Raw genomic sequence first — 19,550 nt, forward strand, 5'->3', positions numbered from 1 at the left:
GTAACAAGGAAAAAATAAGTGTTGGAGAAATTATCTCTTTTCTCATCTCCCGCTAAGAAAAATATCCTCCTCTACACACTATATAAGGGAACTATCTCTATTTCTAAGAAATTAAGTAACAAAATACTTAAGATTGAAACAAACATCAAAAATCTTCTTCAAATTGCATCTCCTTTGAAATATTAGTGAAAGAGTGAGTGTTAGTCACTCATTAAAACACTATTAAATAAAAGGTATAGTTTAATTAAAAGTGAATAAACAGAGATACAACTTGAAACTGCAAACTATGTCATTACCACGGGAATGAGAAAACCTGCCCTGATCTTCCATTCCTCACCTCGTCAACCTGGGGTTCCTGAGCCTGAGCAGCCTTGGGAGCTGAGGAATCACAATCTGGACTGTAATGCTCACAGTAGTCATATGCTGCTTTGGGGTCACCTATGATCAACAGTTGCTGGATGTCCCCCTGCCAAGAAACAAACATGGTTACTTAGCATATTCGAATACACATATATCCTGAGCAAGATTTACCCAAGACACAGTGTTTTTCATTTTCAAATATCTGAGAAGAAAAATCACTTACATTTCAATGTTGAAAGCAGTCTTATAGGATTGAGAGAGAAATTCACAACTATTTAACAAATCAGATCTTAATATATTCCAATAAAAATAATGAAAATAAATTTAAAAAATTAAAATGTAATAAAATCAAATATTTTGCTCTTGAAGTCACCTGAATATTTCCACATGGGTCTAATTCAACATGAAGCTAGTTTGATATAAATCTATGGGTCATGATCACATTAATTCAGAATTATGCCCAAGCGTGGAAAAATGTCTGGGTTAATATCCATTTGACTTGGTAATTCAAGTTTCTGTAAGTTTGAGAGCATGGGTCTGATTCACAAAACTCCTGATTTCATTTTGAATAATTTCCCAGTTATTACAGCTTTCTCTATATCTGACTAGCATAAGTTATTTAGAGTCTGATGAAAATTTTAGACATCTCTAAAACTGAGCACTAAAATAATTCACAGCACTTTTATGCCGCAGCATTCACTTATTCATCAACTAATGTGGATTGAAAAGGTACAATACACAGGACATTGAACATAGTATCATGGGGGGTGCAAACATAAACTTGATATAATCTTTGCCCTTGGAGATTATAATATAATGGTTAAGATTTAAAACTGTAATAAAATGGAAAATAAAATTTATAACTTAAAAAGATACAAGCAAACTCATGTGAAAAGTATCCAGAAAAGAATATAAATTATTTAATTCTGGCCCACAAACTTTCATTAAATACCATGGTTACTATCTGTAGTGTGGTAGTTAATGGTATTTGCATTGCTTTCTTCTGTCTAAAAGGCACTCTATAGTCTTACTCTTAAAATTAGCACTTATTTTAATGGCTGATAAATCTATATTTTCATCCCTATCACATTATTGAGATAAAATTTATATACAGAATTTATTCTTTTAAAGCATACAATTCAGTGTTTTTAGTTCATTCACAGGGTTTTCCAACCATTACCAATATCTAATGTTAAGAAACTGTCATCACCACAACCAAGGAGAGTCACTGCTTATCTCCTTCCCCCCGCCCCTGGTACAACTAGACATTTCATACATCATGAAGCCTTTTGTGATTAGCTTTTTTTATTTATCATGTCTTCAAATAAATGGACTCATTATTATGTCTGTGTTGCTATGCTTGATGGTGTCCCACAGGTCTTTTATACTCTGTAATCTTTATTTCAAGTTTTTTCTTTCTTTTCTTCATACTGAGGGATCTCCATTGATTTTCAACTCCAGATGTGTTTTATTCTTTTAAAAGAAATCCAACTGTTATTTATCTCTATTTGATAAAACATCATTTCCATATTGTCATTTAGTTCTTATGCTGTGGTTTCCTTTAGCTGTTTTTTGTCTTTTGTTTTTTTTTTTTAACATACGCATAACTGCTGACTCAGAGTCTTTGGTAAGCCCAATATCTGTCATGTCTTCAAGGACATAGATTGGCTTTTCCTTTGTATGGGACATAATTTCCTGATTTCTTTGCCTGTCTCACAATTTTTTCTTGACAGTTGCATATTTTAAATATCACCTTTGGAAACTGTATTTCATTATGCCTTCCCCTCAACGCCTGATATTTCTGTTTGCAGTTATTTTTGCTGCTTGTTTAGTGATCTTTTGAAGTAATTCTATAAGTCAATAATTTTTGTTTTCTGTGTCCACTGAGGACTCTACTCAATTATGCTAGTGATGAGTAAATGATTGAACAGAGAGTTCCTTAAAAAACTTTCACTATTTGCCAAGAGTCTTTGAGTGTATATTTGTATGTGAGTACGCCCTTAATATTTCAACAGTTTACAACTATGCTTTAGATCTCATTTTTTTATATACAGATCCTAAAGCTCAGTGATATTTGAGATATTAGGGTCTCTTCAGGTCTTTTCTGAACATTTACACAGGCCTCATAGATACCCAAGATTATACAGAAGCTTTTCAGTGCCCTTCACAGACATCTCATTTCCAATTTTTTTCATCTTTGTCTGATCCTTGTTTGCTCAACATCCTAGCATTTAAGTGAACACTGCCAAGTACTAAGATCTGCATCTAGAATGTCTCATTAGTAACAGAAAAATTACTAAAATTAAAATGTTAAAAACACACATCTGCCAATAAAAATTTCACTAACATGATGTATTACAATGCTTGATAATCATTAGGATAAATTTTGTTGAATTAAGAAATTTCTCCACAGTCAGATTTAGCTATAATTCTTCAGTTACTTAGTCATTTTATTTAATCATTCATTCAGAAAGTTCTTTATAAGTTTATGTAATCTCGGTGGCTCAAAGGTAAAGAATCCACTTGCAATAGAGGAGATGCAGAGAGGTGAGTTCGATCCCTGAGTTGGGAAGATTCCCCATGGAGTGGGGAAATGGCAACCCACTCTGCTTATTTAATGTATATGCAGAGCATATCATGCAAAAAGCCCGGCTGGATGAATCAGAAGCTGGACTCAAGACTGCCAGGAGAAATAATAATAACCTCAGATATGCAGATGATATCACTCTAATGACAGAATGTGAGGAGGAACTAGAGATCTTCTGGATGAGAGTGAAAGAAGAGAGTGAAAATGCTGCGTTAAACCTCAATGCTGAAAAGCTAAGATCATGGCATCCAGTCCCATCACTTCATGGAAAATAGAGGGGGAAAAATGTAGAAGCAATGACAGATTTTCTTTTCTTGGGCTCCAAAATCACTGCAGGGCTGACTGCAACCATGGTGACACTTCCTCCTTGGAAGGAAAGCTATGACAAACCAAGACAGCATATTAAAAAGCAGAGACATCACTTTGCCGACAAAGGTGTGTACAGTCAAAGCTACGGTTTTTCATGTCATGTATGGATGTGAGAGTTGGACCATAAAGAAGGCTGAGCGTTGATGAACTGATGCTTTTCGAACTGTGGTGCTGGAGAAGACTTCCTGAGAGTCCCTTGGACTGCAAAAAGATAAGACCAGTCAGTCCTAAAGGAAATCAACCCTGAATATTCACTGGAAGTACTGAAGCTGAAGCTCCACTATTTTGGCCACCTGATGCAAAGAGCTGATTCATTGGAAAAGACTCTGATGCTGGGAAAGTTTGAAGGCAAAAGGAGAAGGGTATGGTAGAGGATGAGATGGTTAGATAGCATCACCGACTCAATGGACATGAGTTTGAGCAAACTCTGGGAGATAATGAATGTCAGGGAAGCCTGGCATGCTTCAATCCACAGGGTCGACAAGAGTCTTATATGACCTAACAACTGAACAACAAATAACTAGTCACAGAGAAATTTGAATTTTCTTCATTCTGCTGTTTAAAAAAAAAGACATCATTCAGTACATCTTGAATACTGTCATCTTAGAGGATCTCAATTAGAAATTCTAATTCTTGAACCCCAGCTTTGTCATTAATTACTCAGAATTATGCAAGTCATTTGGACTTCCCAGATAGTGCAGTGGTAAAGAATCTTCCTGCCAATAAAGGAGACTCAATAGATATAGGCTTGACCCCTCGGTTGGGAAGATCCCCAGGAATAGGAAATGGCAATCCACTCCAATATTCTTGCCTGGAAAATTCCATGAACAGAGAAGCCTGGCAGACTACAGTCCATGGGATCGCAAACAGTCTGAAAAAATGAGCAATTAAAACTTCAAACTTAACTTACAGATAATACAATAAACTAAATGCAGCTTTTGCTAAAACACAAAAAAGTCACCTGTTGTATGGCATATGGTATTTTTAATAGCAGATTTTTTAGAATACTGGATTTCTAAGTACTTAACTATTCTGGTTAAGGCACTCCACTTCATTAAATGGAATCTTGCCATTATTTCCACTATAAATTCTTTATTCAGGTGTTTGATATTCAGCCATAAAATATACTACTGGAAAGAAACTGGAAAATTCAATTAAAAATCTATAGTGCTCTTTTTCCCAGAAGGTATTTTACAGTGTTTTATGGTAATCATATGACATGATATGAGACAGTCTGTAGACAAACAAAAGCATCCTGACGGGTTGAATGAACCGTAAATGTTTAGATTCAATAGTAATAAAAACTTCTACAACTGGAAAAAGGTGAAGTTACCAAGTAAAATTGGCATATGCTGCACACAACATATGAAAAAGACATCCTCCTCCTCTAATGACCCACAAAGCCAAAATTAAAGCAGAGCTGATGCAATTACCTTGCTATCTACAGCTGTGCCAACTAGGTCTGAGTTTATGCTATAGCATTTGTCTATAGACAGGATGATCCTGGAAGAGGAAAGTAAAATAAATGTAAGAAAACTGAATAGAAATTATAAAGATATGGTTCCTCTGAATGTAACTTCCATTGCAAAAGGATTCTGACATAGTTTTATCACAACAAATTATGTAAGTATTAGTGTATCCTCATTTCAAGGCTAAAATATAATGCATATATCCTAACAATTATTGTCTGTTATTTTTGGTTCTATATGCATATACATGTTGTTGTTTAGTGTCTCATTTAATTTCAAAGGTTTCAAAAATTAGAAATTTCATCTCCCCTAAGCCTGGAGTAAACCATACGCTGCAACTGTAGTCTATAAAATCAGCTAGCCTCCATATTTCCTGAAGCACATTCTTACTTCCATTACTTCCAACATGTAGGTATCTCAATGGTAATTAATGCATTTGTAAAATGCTTCTCGGGAAAATCTTAACTGTATGTTATAAGCAAATAGGAGTTAGGGTGATGAAGAAGATGGAGAGAGAAATAGCATTAAACAGAAAAAGCATCTTAAAACTCTGGATGCATGAAGCTGACGAAGTTAGAAAAGTACATACAGTGCTGTACAGTTGGAGGGATGGCCCTATACAGTGATAGTGAGTAGTGAAGACTGAGGTATAAAAGAGATAAAGATAGAAGGAAAACAAAACAAACAAACAAACAAACTAAGGAAGGAACCAATTTAAGAAGGGTTTTGTGTGTCAACTGAAATCTAAACATTACAGAGTGTTGTTCAAAGACTTTGAACTATGGAGTAAACTGATCAATGCTGCATTTTAATAAAACTGCTATGACAACATGGGGGAGGATGATTTGAAAGCAGCTAGTTTGCAAGCATAAGAATCAATTAGGAATACATTGCAGTTAAGCATTGAGAAACTAAACTAAGGCAGCAATAGGAGGAATGGAATAAAGGATGGTGGTGGTGGTGGTGGTTTAGTTGCTAAGTCGTGTCCAACTCTTGTGACCCCATGAATGGTAGTTCAGCAGGCTCCTCTGTCCATGGGATTTCCCAGGCAAGAATACTGGAGGGGGTTGCATTTCCTTCTCCAGAGGATCTTTCTGACCCAGAGATCAAACCCAGTTCTCCTGCACAGCAGGCAGATTCTTTATCAACTGAGCCACCAGGGAAGTCCCTATGGAATAAAATATAGATATAAAAGATATCTAGGAATAAAAGATAATACAGTTTATTAGAGAAAACATGTGTGAGATTTGGGAACTGACTGGATGCTGATGATGGAGTGGGATGGGATATGCAAGGAGAGAAGGAGAAAGTGCATTAGAGAGTAATGGAAGGTAGTTTTGCAGTTTCTGATATGTGCAAGAGTAGGGAGGCAAAGGCATTTGTTTGGCTGAGAAACAATAAAAGAAAAAGATGGAGGATGAACATTTTTAGTCTATGAAGTGAAATGATAATTAAGGGTTGTTTTTAGAAAAAGGTCAGTCTTCTTTTTAAAAACTTTCTCTTTATTTACTTTTGAATTGTACTCCTCTACATGCCAACTGTCAGGTTATATAGCTGTGGCCAAACTAAGCTATAAGCATCAGTAAGAATCAACAGAAATTTTTCCTTTAACCTGACAGTACAGACTTCTGTAATAATTAATACTCATTTTTTCCACTGATAATTACAGACAAAATGAATTTGCCTAGATTTAATGTTATGGGCTGGCTGATTTGTGTTCCCAAATTCACATGTTTAAATTCTTAGTCTCAGAATCTGACTGTATTTATTTATTTATTTATTTATTTATTATTTTTTTTAGATTTTATTTTATTTTATTTTATTTTATTTTTTTAATTTTTAGTTTTTTATTTTTTAAATTTTAAAATCTTTAGAGATAGGACACATAAAGATAGAATTAGGATTAAATGAAATCTTTATGCTGGGCCCTAATCCAATATGGCTGGTCTTTCTATAAGAAAAGGAGAATAGGACACAGACACCACAAAACAAAGAGCTTGTGAAGACACAGGTAGAAGATGACTATCTACAAGCCAAAGTGAAAGGTCTCAGAAGAAATCAACCTTGCTGACATCTTGATCTCAGAGTTCAAGCAAACAGAACTGTGAAAAAGTTAATTTCTGTTGTTTTAAGACCCAGCCTGTGGTATTTGGTTGTGGCCATCCTAGAAAATGAATATAGACTGATAATTACTAGCTGTTTATATTTATATCTTGCAAGTATTATCCATAGTAGAATAAAGAAGAGTGCTTCAAAGCAAGTATTTTTGTTTGTTCATGATATGGGTAATGTCTAACTGTGTCAACTGGTATTAAGTAGATGTTGTGGAAGTATTGACTGATTTAATATGACAAGTAGCTAGAATTCAGGGTAATCACAGGTTATAATGCACCTGGACAGTATTGTCATGTGTAAATATCCCTGAGGCACTGGGGGTAACAGAAAGTAAAGAATGATAAAAAAAAAAAAAGAAAGAAAGAAAGAAAAAGAAAAATTATTGTCTCCAAGTATAAATAAACAATTTGAAAGCATTGAGTTGTTTGTGTGTGTGTGTGTGTGTGTGTGTGTGTGTGTGTTAAGTTTTATTTGGGGCAAAATTAGGACTGCAGCCTGGGAGGCAGCATCTCAGATAGTTCTGAGAGACTGCTCCAAAGCAGCAGTGGGGGAAAGAATATATAAGGTTTTGGTGAAGGGGGAATTCAATACCATGAAGCACTCATTTTACAAAAGGCTTTTTTGTTAGTCATGAGGATCTGATTTATCTATGAAGGGATTTAGTGCTTCTCTAGATATGAGGAGATGCAAGGATTGAGATCATAAAATCTGTTCCTAGAAACATCCAACTATTTAAAGACCTGTCCCACCAGATTCCCTGGAGCAGAGTGGCTCACTCCACCCTGAACTCCCTCTGGTTGTTGAAGGTCAACAGCTATAGAGGCAGATGGCAAAGGCCTTTGTTGTTCAGTAGTTGGCAAAGGAATTAGAAAGCATTGAGTTTTTAAAAAAACTTACCAGGGATTTAAACAACTTTATCAAACTAAATTATGCTAGAATTTATACTGGCTTCCCAAGTGGCTCTAGTGGTAAAGAACCCGCCTTGCCAACGCAGGAGACGTAGAGACGCGGGTTCAATTCCAGGATTGGGTAGATCCCCCGGAGAAAAAAATGTCAGCCCACTCCAATATTCTTGCCTGGGGAATTGCACGAACAGAGGAGCTTCGCGGGCTACAGTCCATTAGGTCGCAAAGCGTCGGACACGACTAAAGCGATTTAGCATACATGCATGCTAGAGTTTAAATATCCACTTTATGATTTTTAAAAATACACTTTCATTACACTAGTTAAAAATGAAAACAACTCTCAGTTGTATCACTATTGTTGTTGTTCAGTCACCCAGTCACGTCCAACTCTTTGGGAACCCATGGACTGTGGCATGCCAGGCCTCCATGTCCCTCACCATCTCTCAGAGTTTGCCCGAGTTCATGTCCATTGCCATCAGTGATGCCATCTAAATGAAATTATATCCTAATTCTACTTCATGTCAATAGTGAAAAGAAAAAACTAATAGAAAAAAGTTTTATTGTTTTTATATAGTATAAAATATACAAAATCAGAAAAATATATTTTTGTATTCTATACCTAATTTTATTTGTTCATGTTAATATAAATGAAGAGTAAATTCTTTCTTAAGTCTTGAATTAGGAAAGCATATGCAAAATTAAATTCCAATTCTTAAAAAATAGAGATAATCCTTAGATTACAAAAGATTATTCATTTCAAATGTTCATTAAATATGAATATTTTAAATATGCATAATCAAAATTTGATCTTCCTCCCTAAATAGAGTTGTCTGACACTTCTTACAAACATCTGTTGTTTAAAGATAACATTAAAAAATCTAAACAGAGGATTTAAAAACAAAATGGAAATCATTTGAGACTTTAACTTTAAAAATTAAGTTAAGAAAAATATTATTTGTATGAAAGGAAACATTATGCATCATTTAATATTTTTAAGTCGTATTTTAGCACAGACGCTAAGGACAAATTCATATCAGTAATATCAGCATAAAGGTCAAATATGGGTTTGCAAGCAGGTATGACTTTCACTGGCTGTCATACAAAGTTAACTGTAAAATTTGAAATTTACATTTTGTGGCCTTTGACTTGGCAGTAAATTTTGAATTTATTTTAAAGTAATTATCATCTTTTGAATATGGAAATAAATGGTAGACTGTTTTAACCTTTCATAAAGAGATCAACAGTTGAACTGGCACATTTACTCTTTTAACCTAAACAAATAAACTAGGTATTTGGCTATCATTTAATTATCAGTTTAGCATCATTTTCATTGTCTAATTCTAACTCTAGAGAAAAAGGATGAAAATAAATCATTGGTAGTAGCATCTTGATACATTTATTATTCTAGTAATAGTTCTGCATGCAATGACAGTGTCGCAGAAGTAATAGGTCCCATAAATAACATTTAAGAATACTTTCTTTTTCTACTCTGTTGCACTGCTCTACTTTTATAAATGATATATTTCTTTTTTTTTTTTGCCCATAAATCTTTATACCATCCTTTTCTACTGTAAGCATGGCTAAGACTGGATTAATCAAAGTATGCAATCTGATTAGTTAACAAGAAGGCAGATTGTCTACTTTATAACTAACATGTGCTACATGGCTAATTTGAAACCCATACTGGGGTTACAGAAATTCCTCTCACATTTACACTCATAATTTCAATATAACCAATTTATTTTAATCACGGACTATGGAACGTAAAATGGTGCAGCCACGTTGGAAAATAGTGTGACACTTTCCTAAAATGTTAGTTGTCATGTAACCTAGCAACTCCACTCCTAGGTATTTCACCCAAGAAGTATGAAAATATATGCCCACACAAAGACTTGCCACAGATGTTCACAGCAACATTTTTCATAATTGCCCCAAACTGGAAACAATCCAAATATCCAACAAGCAAAATGTCAGTATGTTCACAATGGAATATTATTCAGTAATAAAAAGAAGCCACTGATATATGCTACAACATGGAGATCAGATTCAAGATTTAAGGGAATTGTCTTTTTCTTTTTTTTTTTTTTAATTTTGACTTTATTTTACTTTACAATACTGTATTGGTTTTGCCATACATTGACATGAATCCACCACGGGTGTACATGTGTTCCCAAACATGAACCCCCCTCCCACCTCCCTCCCCATAACATCTCTCTGGGTCATCACTGTGCACCAGCCCCAAGCTTGCTGTATCCTGCGTAGGACATAGACTGGTGATTCGATTCTTACATGATAGTATACATGTTACAATGCCATTCTCCCAAATCATCCCACCCTCTCCCTCTCCCTCTGCGTCCAAAAGTCCGTTATACACATCTGTGTCTTTTTTGCTGTCTTGCATACAGGGTCGTCATTGCCATCTTTCTAAATTCCATATATATGTGTTAGTATACTGTATTGGTGTTTTTCTTTCTGGCTTACTTCACTCTGTATAATTGGCTCCAGTTTCATCCATCTCATCAGAACTGATTCAAATATATTCTTTTTAATGGCTGAGTAATACTCCATTGTGTATATGTACCACAGCTTTCTTATCCATTCATCTGCTGATGGATATCTAGGTTGTTTCCATGTCCTGGTTATTATAAACAGTGCTGCGATGAACATTGGGATACATGTGTCTCTTTCAATTCTGGTTTCCTCGGTGTGTATGCCCAGCAGTGGGATTGCTGGGTCATAAGGTAGTTCTATTTGCAATTTTTTAAGGAATCTCCACACTGTTCTCCATAGTGGCTGTAGTAGTTTGCATTCCCACCAACAGTGTAAGAGGGTTCCCTTTTCTCCACAGCCTCTCCAGCATTTATTGCTTGCAGATTTTTGGATCGCAGACATTCTGACTGGCGTGAAGTGGTACCTCATTGTGGTTTTGATTTGCATTTCTCTAATAATGAGTGATGTTGAGCATCTTTTCATGTGTTTGTTAGCCATCTGTATATCTTCTTTGGAAAAATGTCTATTTAGTTCTTTGGCCCATTTTTTGATTGGGTCGTTTATTTTTCTAGAATTGAGCTGCATAAGTTGCTTGTATATTTTTGAGATTAATTGTTTGTCAGTTGCTTCATTTGCTATTATTTTCTCCCATTCAGAAGGCTGTCTTTTCACCTTGCTTATATTTTCCTTTGTTGTAAATGATATATTTCTTAAATGAATTGAAGTTTTAGCAAATCAAAATTGGCCCTTTTATGAAATATATAAGCCTAAGAGGATTTTTAAAGTATATATGTGTGTGTGTGTGTATATATATATATATATATATACACATACATGCATATAATTAATTGATACACCTTTTACTCTTTTAATTTTAAAAAGCATTTTTTCAGTAATATTGTGAAAACATTTTTGCTCACTACAGAGTATAGTCAATCTATACATATGTCTACTGAAGAATCAAAGATGAGGGTCATGCTGTCAAAGGTGAAAGCCAGAAATACCTGTGGCAGATTCATGCTGATGTATGGCAAAACCAATACAATATTGTAAAGTAATTAGCCTCCAATTAGAATAAATAAATTTATATTTAAAAAATAAAGATTTTATTGTTTGTAAAATGTAACTGGAGTAAAGTTGATATATGAGTAATAATATAGATATTGAAAAAAGTATTTCTGGTGTCATAAATTTATATAATACAATAAATAACCTTAATAGTTTGATCAAAAAAGAAATAGGAGTTCTTGGAAAGAACTGCGTGGTTCTCTTGAAGGAAAAAGGCAAACCTGTTACACAGCATTCCTAATTTGAGGAGGTACTTCATGCCTTACAACTGGAAGACAAATTTAAGGCTTCTCCCTCCCCAGACAAACTCTTCTTAAAAAAAAAAACAAACACACACACAAATAACACACAATTTTTTAATAGGCACAGATACATTATAAGTCAGATAATAAATGTATCTCTTCTATAACTTTTAGCAGTAACTTACACAGAAATTTGACAGCCAAATAACTTTCAGAATCTTTCACCCCGGTTATCTACCAATCAGTCATCTACCCATTTAATCAACACATATTTATTCAGGAAAAGTAACATGCTGACATTATAGACAGGCAAGAGACAAGTAAAAAGGAAAATCAGATCCAGATCCTACTCTCAGAGACTCTTTGTGACTCCATGAACTACAGTCCACCAAGCTCTTCTGTCCATGGGAATTTTCCAGGCAAGAATAGTGGAGTGGGTTGCCATTTCCTACTCCAGGGGATCTTTCCTGACCCAGAGATAAAACCTGGGTCCCCTGCATTTCCTGCATTGGCAGGCAGATTCTTTACCACTGTGCCACCTGGGAGGGTATAACCTGGTAAGGGAAATTACTTAGACATATTTCTTTAGTATTTACTGAATTCCAATTATGAAAAGCAGGCTTCTCTTGTAGCTCAGTTGGTAAAGAATCCTCCTTCGGCCCAGGAATTCACCTACAATGCAGGAGACTCAGGTTCGATTCCTGGGTCCAGAAGATCCCCTGGAGGAGGAAATGGCAACCGACTGCAGTATGCTTGCCTGGAGAATCCCATAGACAAAGAAACCTGGTGGGCTACAGTCCATGGGGTCACCAGAATTGGACATGACTTAGGGACTAAACCACTTATGAAAAAAATAAATTGGGCCAGCAGAGGTAGGGGGATGAGACAACTTTCATCTGGGAAAATCAGAGGAATAATCTAGAAGGACTTGTCATAAATGAGATCATGAGAAAGTATCTAATTTTTCTTTTAAATATAAAGGTACTTAGTATTCTTTGTTGGCTCTCAAATCCTAACCATTCATGCTGCTCTCTCTTAGCCTGTGCCTGAAGAGTCTGACCCCACAGCTCACATCATCAGACTGATGGTGGTTTCCAGTACACACCATGGATGTGATCACCAGGAGTTAGGAGTTTGGAAGGTGGGAAGAGGGGGTGGAGTAGTTTCACCAGACACTTTCCTGCCTGACACTGCAGTCCGGTACCCTGACAGCTACTGACACTGTCAGAAAGCACTTGAGCAGGGCTCTAGCTCCCACTGTACTGCTATCTATCATGAAAAATGGGAAAGGCAATGCTCACCAGGTAACTCCCCTTCCTTGTTCACTCCTAAATCACCTAGGTAGAAATTCAGTTTCCTGCTGGAACCACAGTGAACTCACAGGGACTATGAAACATTAGAGAAAGACCACGTGCTTAAAGGCCCTGAAATAACAATAGGTATCTTCCTTTTATGCATATACTGTGTTTAAGGATTCAAATAATCAGTACAGATATGTATCAGTTTCCAGGAAAGTATGCTGTTTCTACTAGATGACACAGTTTATAATCTGGGCTCTTGATTTTTTTTGCTGGGGGTAGGGGTAGGGGTGGGGCTGGGGGGCTGGGAAGGCACTGTGCAGCTTATGATATCTCATTTCCCCACCCAGGGACTGAACTCGTGGGTCATGGCAGTGGAAACTCAGAATCTTAACCACTAGGCCACCAGGGAACTCCCAGGAGCTCCTCTTCATAATAAGCCAATCTATATTGTTCAGCTAAACTCAATGGAATATAAACATCATGAGAGCGAGGATCTGTCTGTTTCATTCTCCCAGGTTTCCACAAATCCATGGAATAGGCCTGCACATATTAATATTAATAAATGTTTGTTTGATAAATAGTGAAAGTGAAAGTCACTCAGTCAGGTCCAACTCTTTATGACCATGTGTAGTAAATAGTACATGGAATTCTCCAGGCCAGAATACTGGAGTCAGTAGCCTTTACCTTCTCCAGAGGATCTTCCCAACCCAGGAATCGAACTCAAATATCCTACATTGAAGGTGGTTCAATAAATAGATACCCAGGCAATTAATTTATTCACCATTACACAATTCAATTTTAACAACTCTAAACTAAAAATATTATTATTTGTCTCAAATTTCCTACAGATTCTTTAAAAGCTAATACCTACTTAAACACTTTTTAAAGTGTAAGTATACACAAATGTTAGGTTCAATTCCTACAGTACTTGATACCAGTTACAAGAGAACATACTTTTGAGTTCAAACCTCTAAACATATTTATGGACTGTATAAACATGTAAAATTTATACAGAGTGAAGTAAGCCAGAAAGAAAAACACCAATACAGTATACTAACACATATATATGGAATTTAGAAAGATGGTAACGATAACCCTGGATGCGAGACAGCAAAAGAGACACAGATCTATAGAACAGTCTTTTGGACTCTGTAGGAGAGGGAGAGGGTGGGATGATTTGGGAGAATGGCATTGAAACATGTATAATATCGTATATGAAACGAATCACCAGTCCAGGTTCAATGCATGATACTGGATGCTTGGGGCTGGTGCACTGGGATGACCCAGAGGGATGGTACAGGGAGGGAGGAGGGAGGCGGTTCAGGATGGGGAACACATGTATACCTGTGGCGGATACATGTTGATGTATGGCAAACCAATAAAATATTTTAAAGTAATTAACCTCCAATTAAAATAAATAAATTTATATTTAAAAAAAGGAGAAAAAAGAAATGGTGCTGGAGAATCCCTTTGTAATCTTCCAATAAATATACTCCAAAAAAGCTTGAGTTTCAGAAGACTTAAAGAATAGAAGAGAAAGAAAAAGACATTTAGCGAAGCATTTTCCAGCATGTGACACTGTAAAAGCAATAGCTTAACAAAATTATACAGTGTCTCCATAAGATATTCCCTAGACACTAAAACTTCTGTTCATATTTGATATTAAATCTTTGCTGAAAAGCACGGTGAATCCTGGGAGAGGTTTAATATTGTATAGCCAGGAACAAGACTGACATTAAATCTTTAACATAGCATAACATTCTCAAAAAGTAGAGATTATCAGAAAATTAATTGCAAAACTATGCTTCCTGTTACTCAGACTTCTGAATTTGCCAAGGCATTAACTCTCATCACAGTTCTTTTTTTTTTTTTTCCAAACATTCTGTACAGTTAATGATTTTTTCTCAAATATTTTGTGTGGAAAGGAAGACTGCCAAAATGCTTAGAATTTTAGTTTAACTGAAAAATGCATCAGAGATTGCATCTGCACTATAACTCAAAAGAAAAAATGAAGAAATCCCACATAATCACAGACAGAACTGCTACCCACACAGTCTTTATATTTCACTGTCTCAAAATCAGCTTAAGAAATAATTTGTAAGAAAATGAGTAGCATTCCTAGGTTACTTGAATGTACTACTAATTCAGCAACTATTTACCAAGTATTACAGAAAACGCCTAAAGTTATATAAAACACTACCACAAAAAGTATAAAATAAATATTTCTTATATTCTTACTGAATATAAGATAACAAACATTCTTACTAAAAGACATCTATTGATGCGGCTTTTATTATTATTCCACAAATAATAAAAAAAAAAGAGTAAAAGAAAAGAAAAAACAATTAGAAAAAATGTAGCAAATCTGGTCTCTTCCTTTCTTTTTTGCCATGATGATCTATACTCCGTGAATTAATAAGTGGTAGAAAGCATATTTATGTCATCCACTTAAAAGTATTTTCAGGCACTCTTCTAGACACTATGGATACAGAGCAAAACCTCTGCTCTCTTACATTCCAGAGAAAGAAGGACGTGAATGTCCCTCAGTTATGTCTGAATCTTTTTGACCCCACTGACTGTCCATGGAATTCTTCAGGCCAGAATTCTGGAGTGGGGAGCCTTCCCCTTCTCCAGGGGATCTTCCCAACCCAGGGATCAAACCTACGTCTCCCATATTGCAGGCAGATTCTTTACCAACTGAGCCACAAGGGAAGCCCAAGAAAACTGGAGTGGGTAGCCTATCCCTTCTCCAGTGGATCTCCCCAACCGAGGAATCAAATGGAGGTCTCCTGCATTGCAGGTGTATCCTTTATCAACTGAGCTATGAGGGAAGCCCTACATTCCACAGACAGAAAGAGAAAATAAAACATAGTATCAGAAAGTAACAGGTGCTGGAAAGAATACAAAGCAGCTAGGAGAGAGATTTAGAAGCATTGTTGTTGTTCAGTCGCTGTCATGTCCAGCTCTCTGTAACCCTATGGACTAGCCCACCAGACTCCTAAGGCAGAGTGCTGTATTATAAAGTATGATCATGAAAGATTTTGCTGATAAGGGGAAAGCCTTATCTAAGGGATATCTAAGGGAAAGCCTTTCCAGCAAGAGTACGAGTAGATGCTTAGACCCTAAGGCTGGAGCATGATTGACGTGTTCAGAAGTTATGCCCTATGGATCAGAGGGAGCAAGGAGCCATTAATGAAGTCAGAGAAAAGGGGCAAAAGGTGTGAATTAATCACTTAGGAGCCTACAGAACTTCAACATACTCTAAATGATATGAAAAAGCCACTAAATAATTATAAACAAGGAAGTGACATTCTTTGCTGACTCATTCATCCTTTCAGCCAGGTGCTATTTGACAGGAATAGACCTACTAGTTTAGGCTTGATGCTTAGAGAACAGACTATCAGAAAGGCAGAGAGAAAGAGAAATCAATCAAAAGGCTTCTGCACTTTTATTTTCCATACTGTATGCAAGTAATGTAGACCTTCCTTTTTCTTGAGGTACTGGAATTTAATTTCTAATATATCTTAGGTAGAAACAAGAAGGGAAAACTGGAATAAGAACTTAGGCCTTAGCTTCTTTGGTGATTTTAGTTTCTCATACAGTAATAATTGTGATGCTATTTGTCTACTGGATATAAATATAAATAGAGTAAGTAAGTAAGTAAGTGTAGTAAGTTAAGTATAGTCGCTCAGTTGTGTCCAACTCTTTGCAACCCCATGGACTGTAGGCCACCAGGCTCCTCTGTCCATGGGATTCTCCAAAACCTAATTCCTAAAAACCAATAAAATAATTTGAATAATTTATCACCTTGTTATTCTACTTCTTTGAGCTAATAATAATTTCACACTAACTGTTTAGTTCAGTCGTTCAGTCGTGTCTGACTCTTTGCAACCCCATGGACTATAGCACATCAGACTTCCCTGTGCATCACCAGTTCCCAGAGCTTGCTCAGTCTCATGTCCATCGAGTCGGTGATGCCATCAGTGAGCTAATAATAATTATTATTAGTTGGTGAGCTAATAATAATTTTGCATTAACTGTAGTTTTACTATAATGCTCAGGAAGTATATAGAAAGATGGTGAGATAAGATTATTTGGTTCAGGGTAATCCTATCACCTTTTAAAATTTCATTAAAAACACATAGTTCATAATCATAAAATAAGAGAACTAAAGGCTTTTGAATTCAGCTAAAATTCCAAGCATTTCATGTTTTAAGGAAACATTGACTATTTGCTACCCTGTGGGCTTCCCAGGTGGCGTTAGTGGTAAAGAACACGACTGCCAAAGCAGGAGACATAAGAGACTTCAATTTGATCCCTGGATCAAGAAGATCCTCCAGAGATGGGCATCACAACCCATTCCAGTGTTCTTGACTGGAGAATACCATGAAAAGAGGAACAGGCTACCGTGCGTGGGGTCTCAAAGAGTCAGGCATGACTGAAGCAACGTGGCCTACACAGGCACATCGTGTGTCGTGCGTGCTCATTCAACTCTATACACAGATTGTAGCCCTCCAGGCTCCTCTGTCCATGGGATTACGCCAGCAAGAATACTGGACTGGTTTGCCATTTCCTCCTCCTATGGCTCCTGGCTTTGCAAGTGGATTCTTTATCCACTGAGCCATCGGGGAAGTCCCATTTGCTACCTTATGCAAAGCCTGAAGTATTAAGTTTCTCTCTCCCTTAACCCCACTTACCCAATCAGTCTTAAGATCTGTCATTGCACACATTAGCATCCTGAAACAAGACCTTTCTCTCCATTTCTTCTGTGATGACCTTGTCTCTAAGTAACCTTTTATTTGAACTAAATGTTTCAACATATCAGTTTTTGTTTTGTTTTGTTTTTTTCTAACCAGGTTCTTCTGATTCTAGACTAACTCCTTCACTGACAAAAAAGGAATTGGTAAAAAAAAAAAAAAATCTCAATATTTAATTCCTCTACTTAAAGAAACTTCTCATGACCTATGGTTTAAAATTTAACTATCGCAGGGTGGTATAAAATGCACTTCATAAAACAGGCCCTAAAACATCTCACTAAGTCATCTCCTAAATATCCCCCAAAGCAAACTGGATTCTCAGATCCTCTGAGCTCATTCCAAACTTTCATCTTTTGTACATGTGCCCTCATCTTTAAACACCCTTTTATTTTTTTTAATTATTTTGCATACCGTATTTTCTCCCATGAACATTCCTATATCTTTATTAGAGACAGAATTTCTATCTTATTATAACTATTTATTTGTATCTCTATATAGGTTATTTAAGCACAATGTTGTTATATAATATTTATTCTACTTCAACAGAGAATAGTCAACTACTTAATATACAACTAACTTTCAAAGGACATGTGCTATCCTATACGTCTCTTAGCTCCTTCTCCACCCAGTCAGTCGGACTCTCAAGAGTCTTCTCCAATACCACAGTTCCAAAGCATCAATTCTTCACCTCTCAGCTTTCTTCACATTCCAAATTTCACGTTCATACATGATTACTGGAAAAACCATACCCTTGACTAGAGGGACCTTTCTCGGTAAAGTAGTGGCTCTGCTTTTCAATATGCTATCTAGATTAGTCATAGCTTTTCTTCCAAGAAACAAGTATCTTTTAGTTTCATGGCTGCAGTCACAACCTGCAGTGATTTTGGAGCCTAAGAAAATAAAGTTTGTCACTGTTTCCACTGTCTTCCCATCTATTTGTCATGAAGTTATGGGGCCAGATGCCATGATCTTATTTTTCTGAATGTTGAGCTTTAAGCCAACTTTTTCACTCTCCACTTTCACTTTCATCAAGAGGCTCTTTAGTTTCTCTTCACTTTCTGCCATAAGGGTGGTGTCATCTGCATATCTGAGGTTATTGATATTTCCCCCGGCAATCTTGATTCCAGCTTGTTCTTCATCCAGCCTGGCATTTCCCATGATGTACTCGGCATATAAGTTAAATAAGCAGGGTGACAATATACAGCCTTGACGTGCTCCTTTTCCTATTTGGAACCAGTCTGTTGTTCCATGTTCAGTTCTAATTGTTGCTTCCTGACCTGCATACAGGTTTCTCAAGAGGCAGGTCAGGTGGTCTGGTATTCCCATCTCTTTCAGAATTTTCCACGGTTTATTGTGATCCACACAATCAAAGGCTTTCACATAGTCAATAAAGCAGAAATAGATGTTTTTTCTGGAACTCTCTCACTTTTTCAATGATCCAACAGATGTTGGCAATTTGATTTCTGGTTCCTCTGCCTTTTCTAAAACCAGCTTGAACATCTGGAAGTTCTTGGTTCACATACTGTTGAAGCCTGGCTCGGAGAATTTTGAGCATTACTTTGCTAGCATGTGAGATGAGTGCAACTGTGCCATAATTTGTACATTCTTTGGCATTGCCTTTCTTTGGGATTGGAATGAAAACTAACCTTTTCCAGTCCTCTGGCTACTGATGAGTTTTCCAAATTTGCTTGCATATTGAGTACAGCACTTTAACAGTATCATATTTTAGGACTTGAAATAGCTCAGCTTGAATTCTATCAACTCCACTAGCTTTGCTTGTAGTCATGCTTTCTAAGGCCCACTTGACTTCGCACTCCAGGATGTCTGCCTCTAGGTGAATGATCACAGCCTCCTGGTTATCTGGGTCATGAAGATCTTTTTGTATAG

General features: G+C 36.3%; 1 protein-coding gene across 1 annotated transcript in view; it reads right to left on the reverse strand.

Annotated features, from left to right (window-relative positions):
* COL11A1 (collagen type XI alpha 1 chain) overlaps positions 1-19,550 on the reverse strand; it is a 231,805-nt gene that overhangs the window by 164,262 nt on the left and 47,993 nt on the right. Inside the window, exon 5 of the mRNA XM_069599057.1 lies at positions 338-466. Coding sequence (XP_069455158.1) covers positions 338-466 — 129 coding nt within the window. The remainder of the gene's footprint in view (positions 1-337; positions 467-19,550) is intronic.

This window comes from Ovis canadensis, chromosome 1, assembly GCF_042477335.2.
Source record: "Ovis canadensis isolate MfBH-ARS-UI-01 breed Bighorn chromosome 1, ARS-UI_OviCan_v2, whole genome shotgun sequence".
Lineage (NCBI taxonomy): Eukaryota > Metazoa > Chordata > Mammalia > Artiodactyla > Bovidae > Ovis > Ovis canadensis.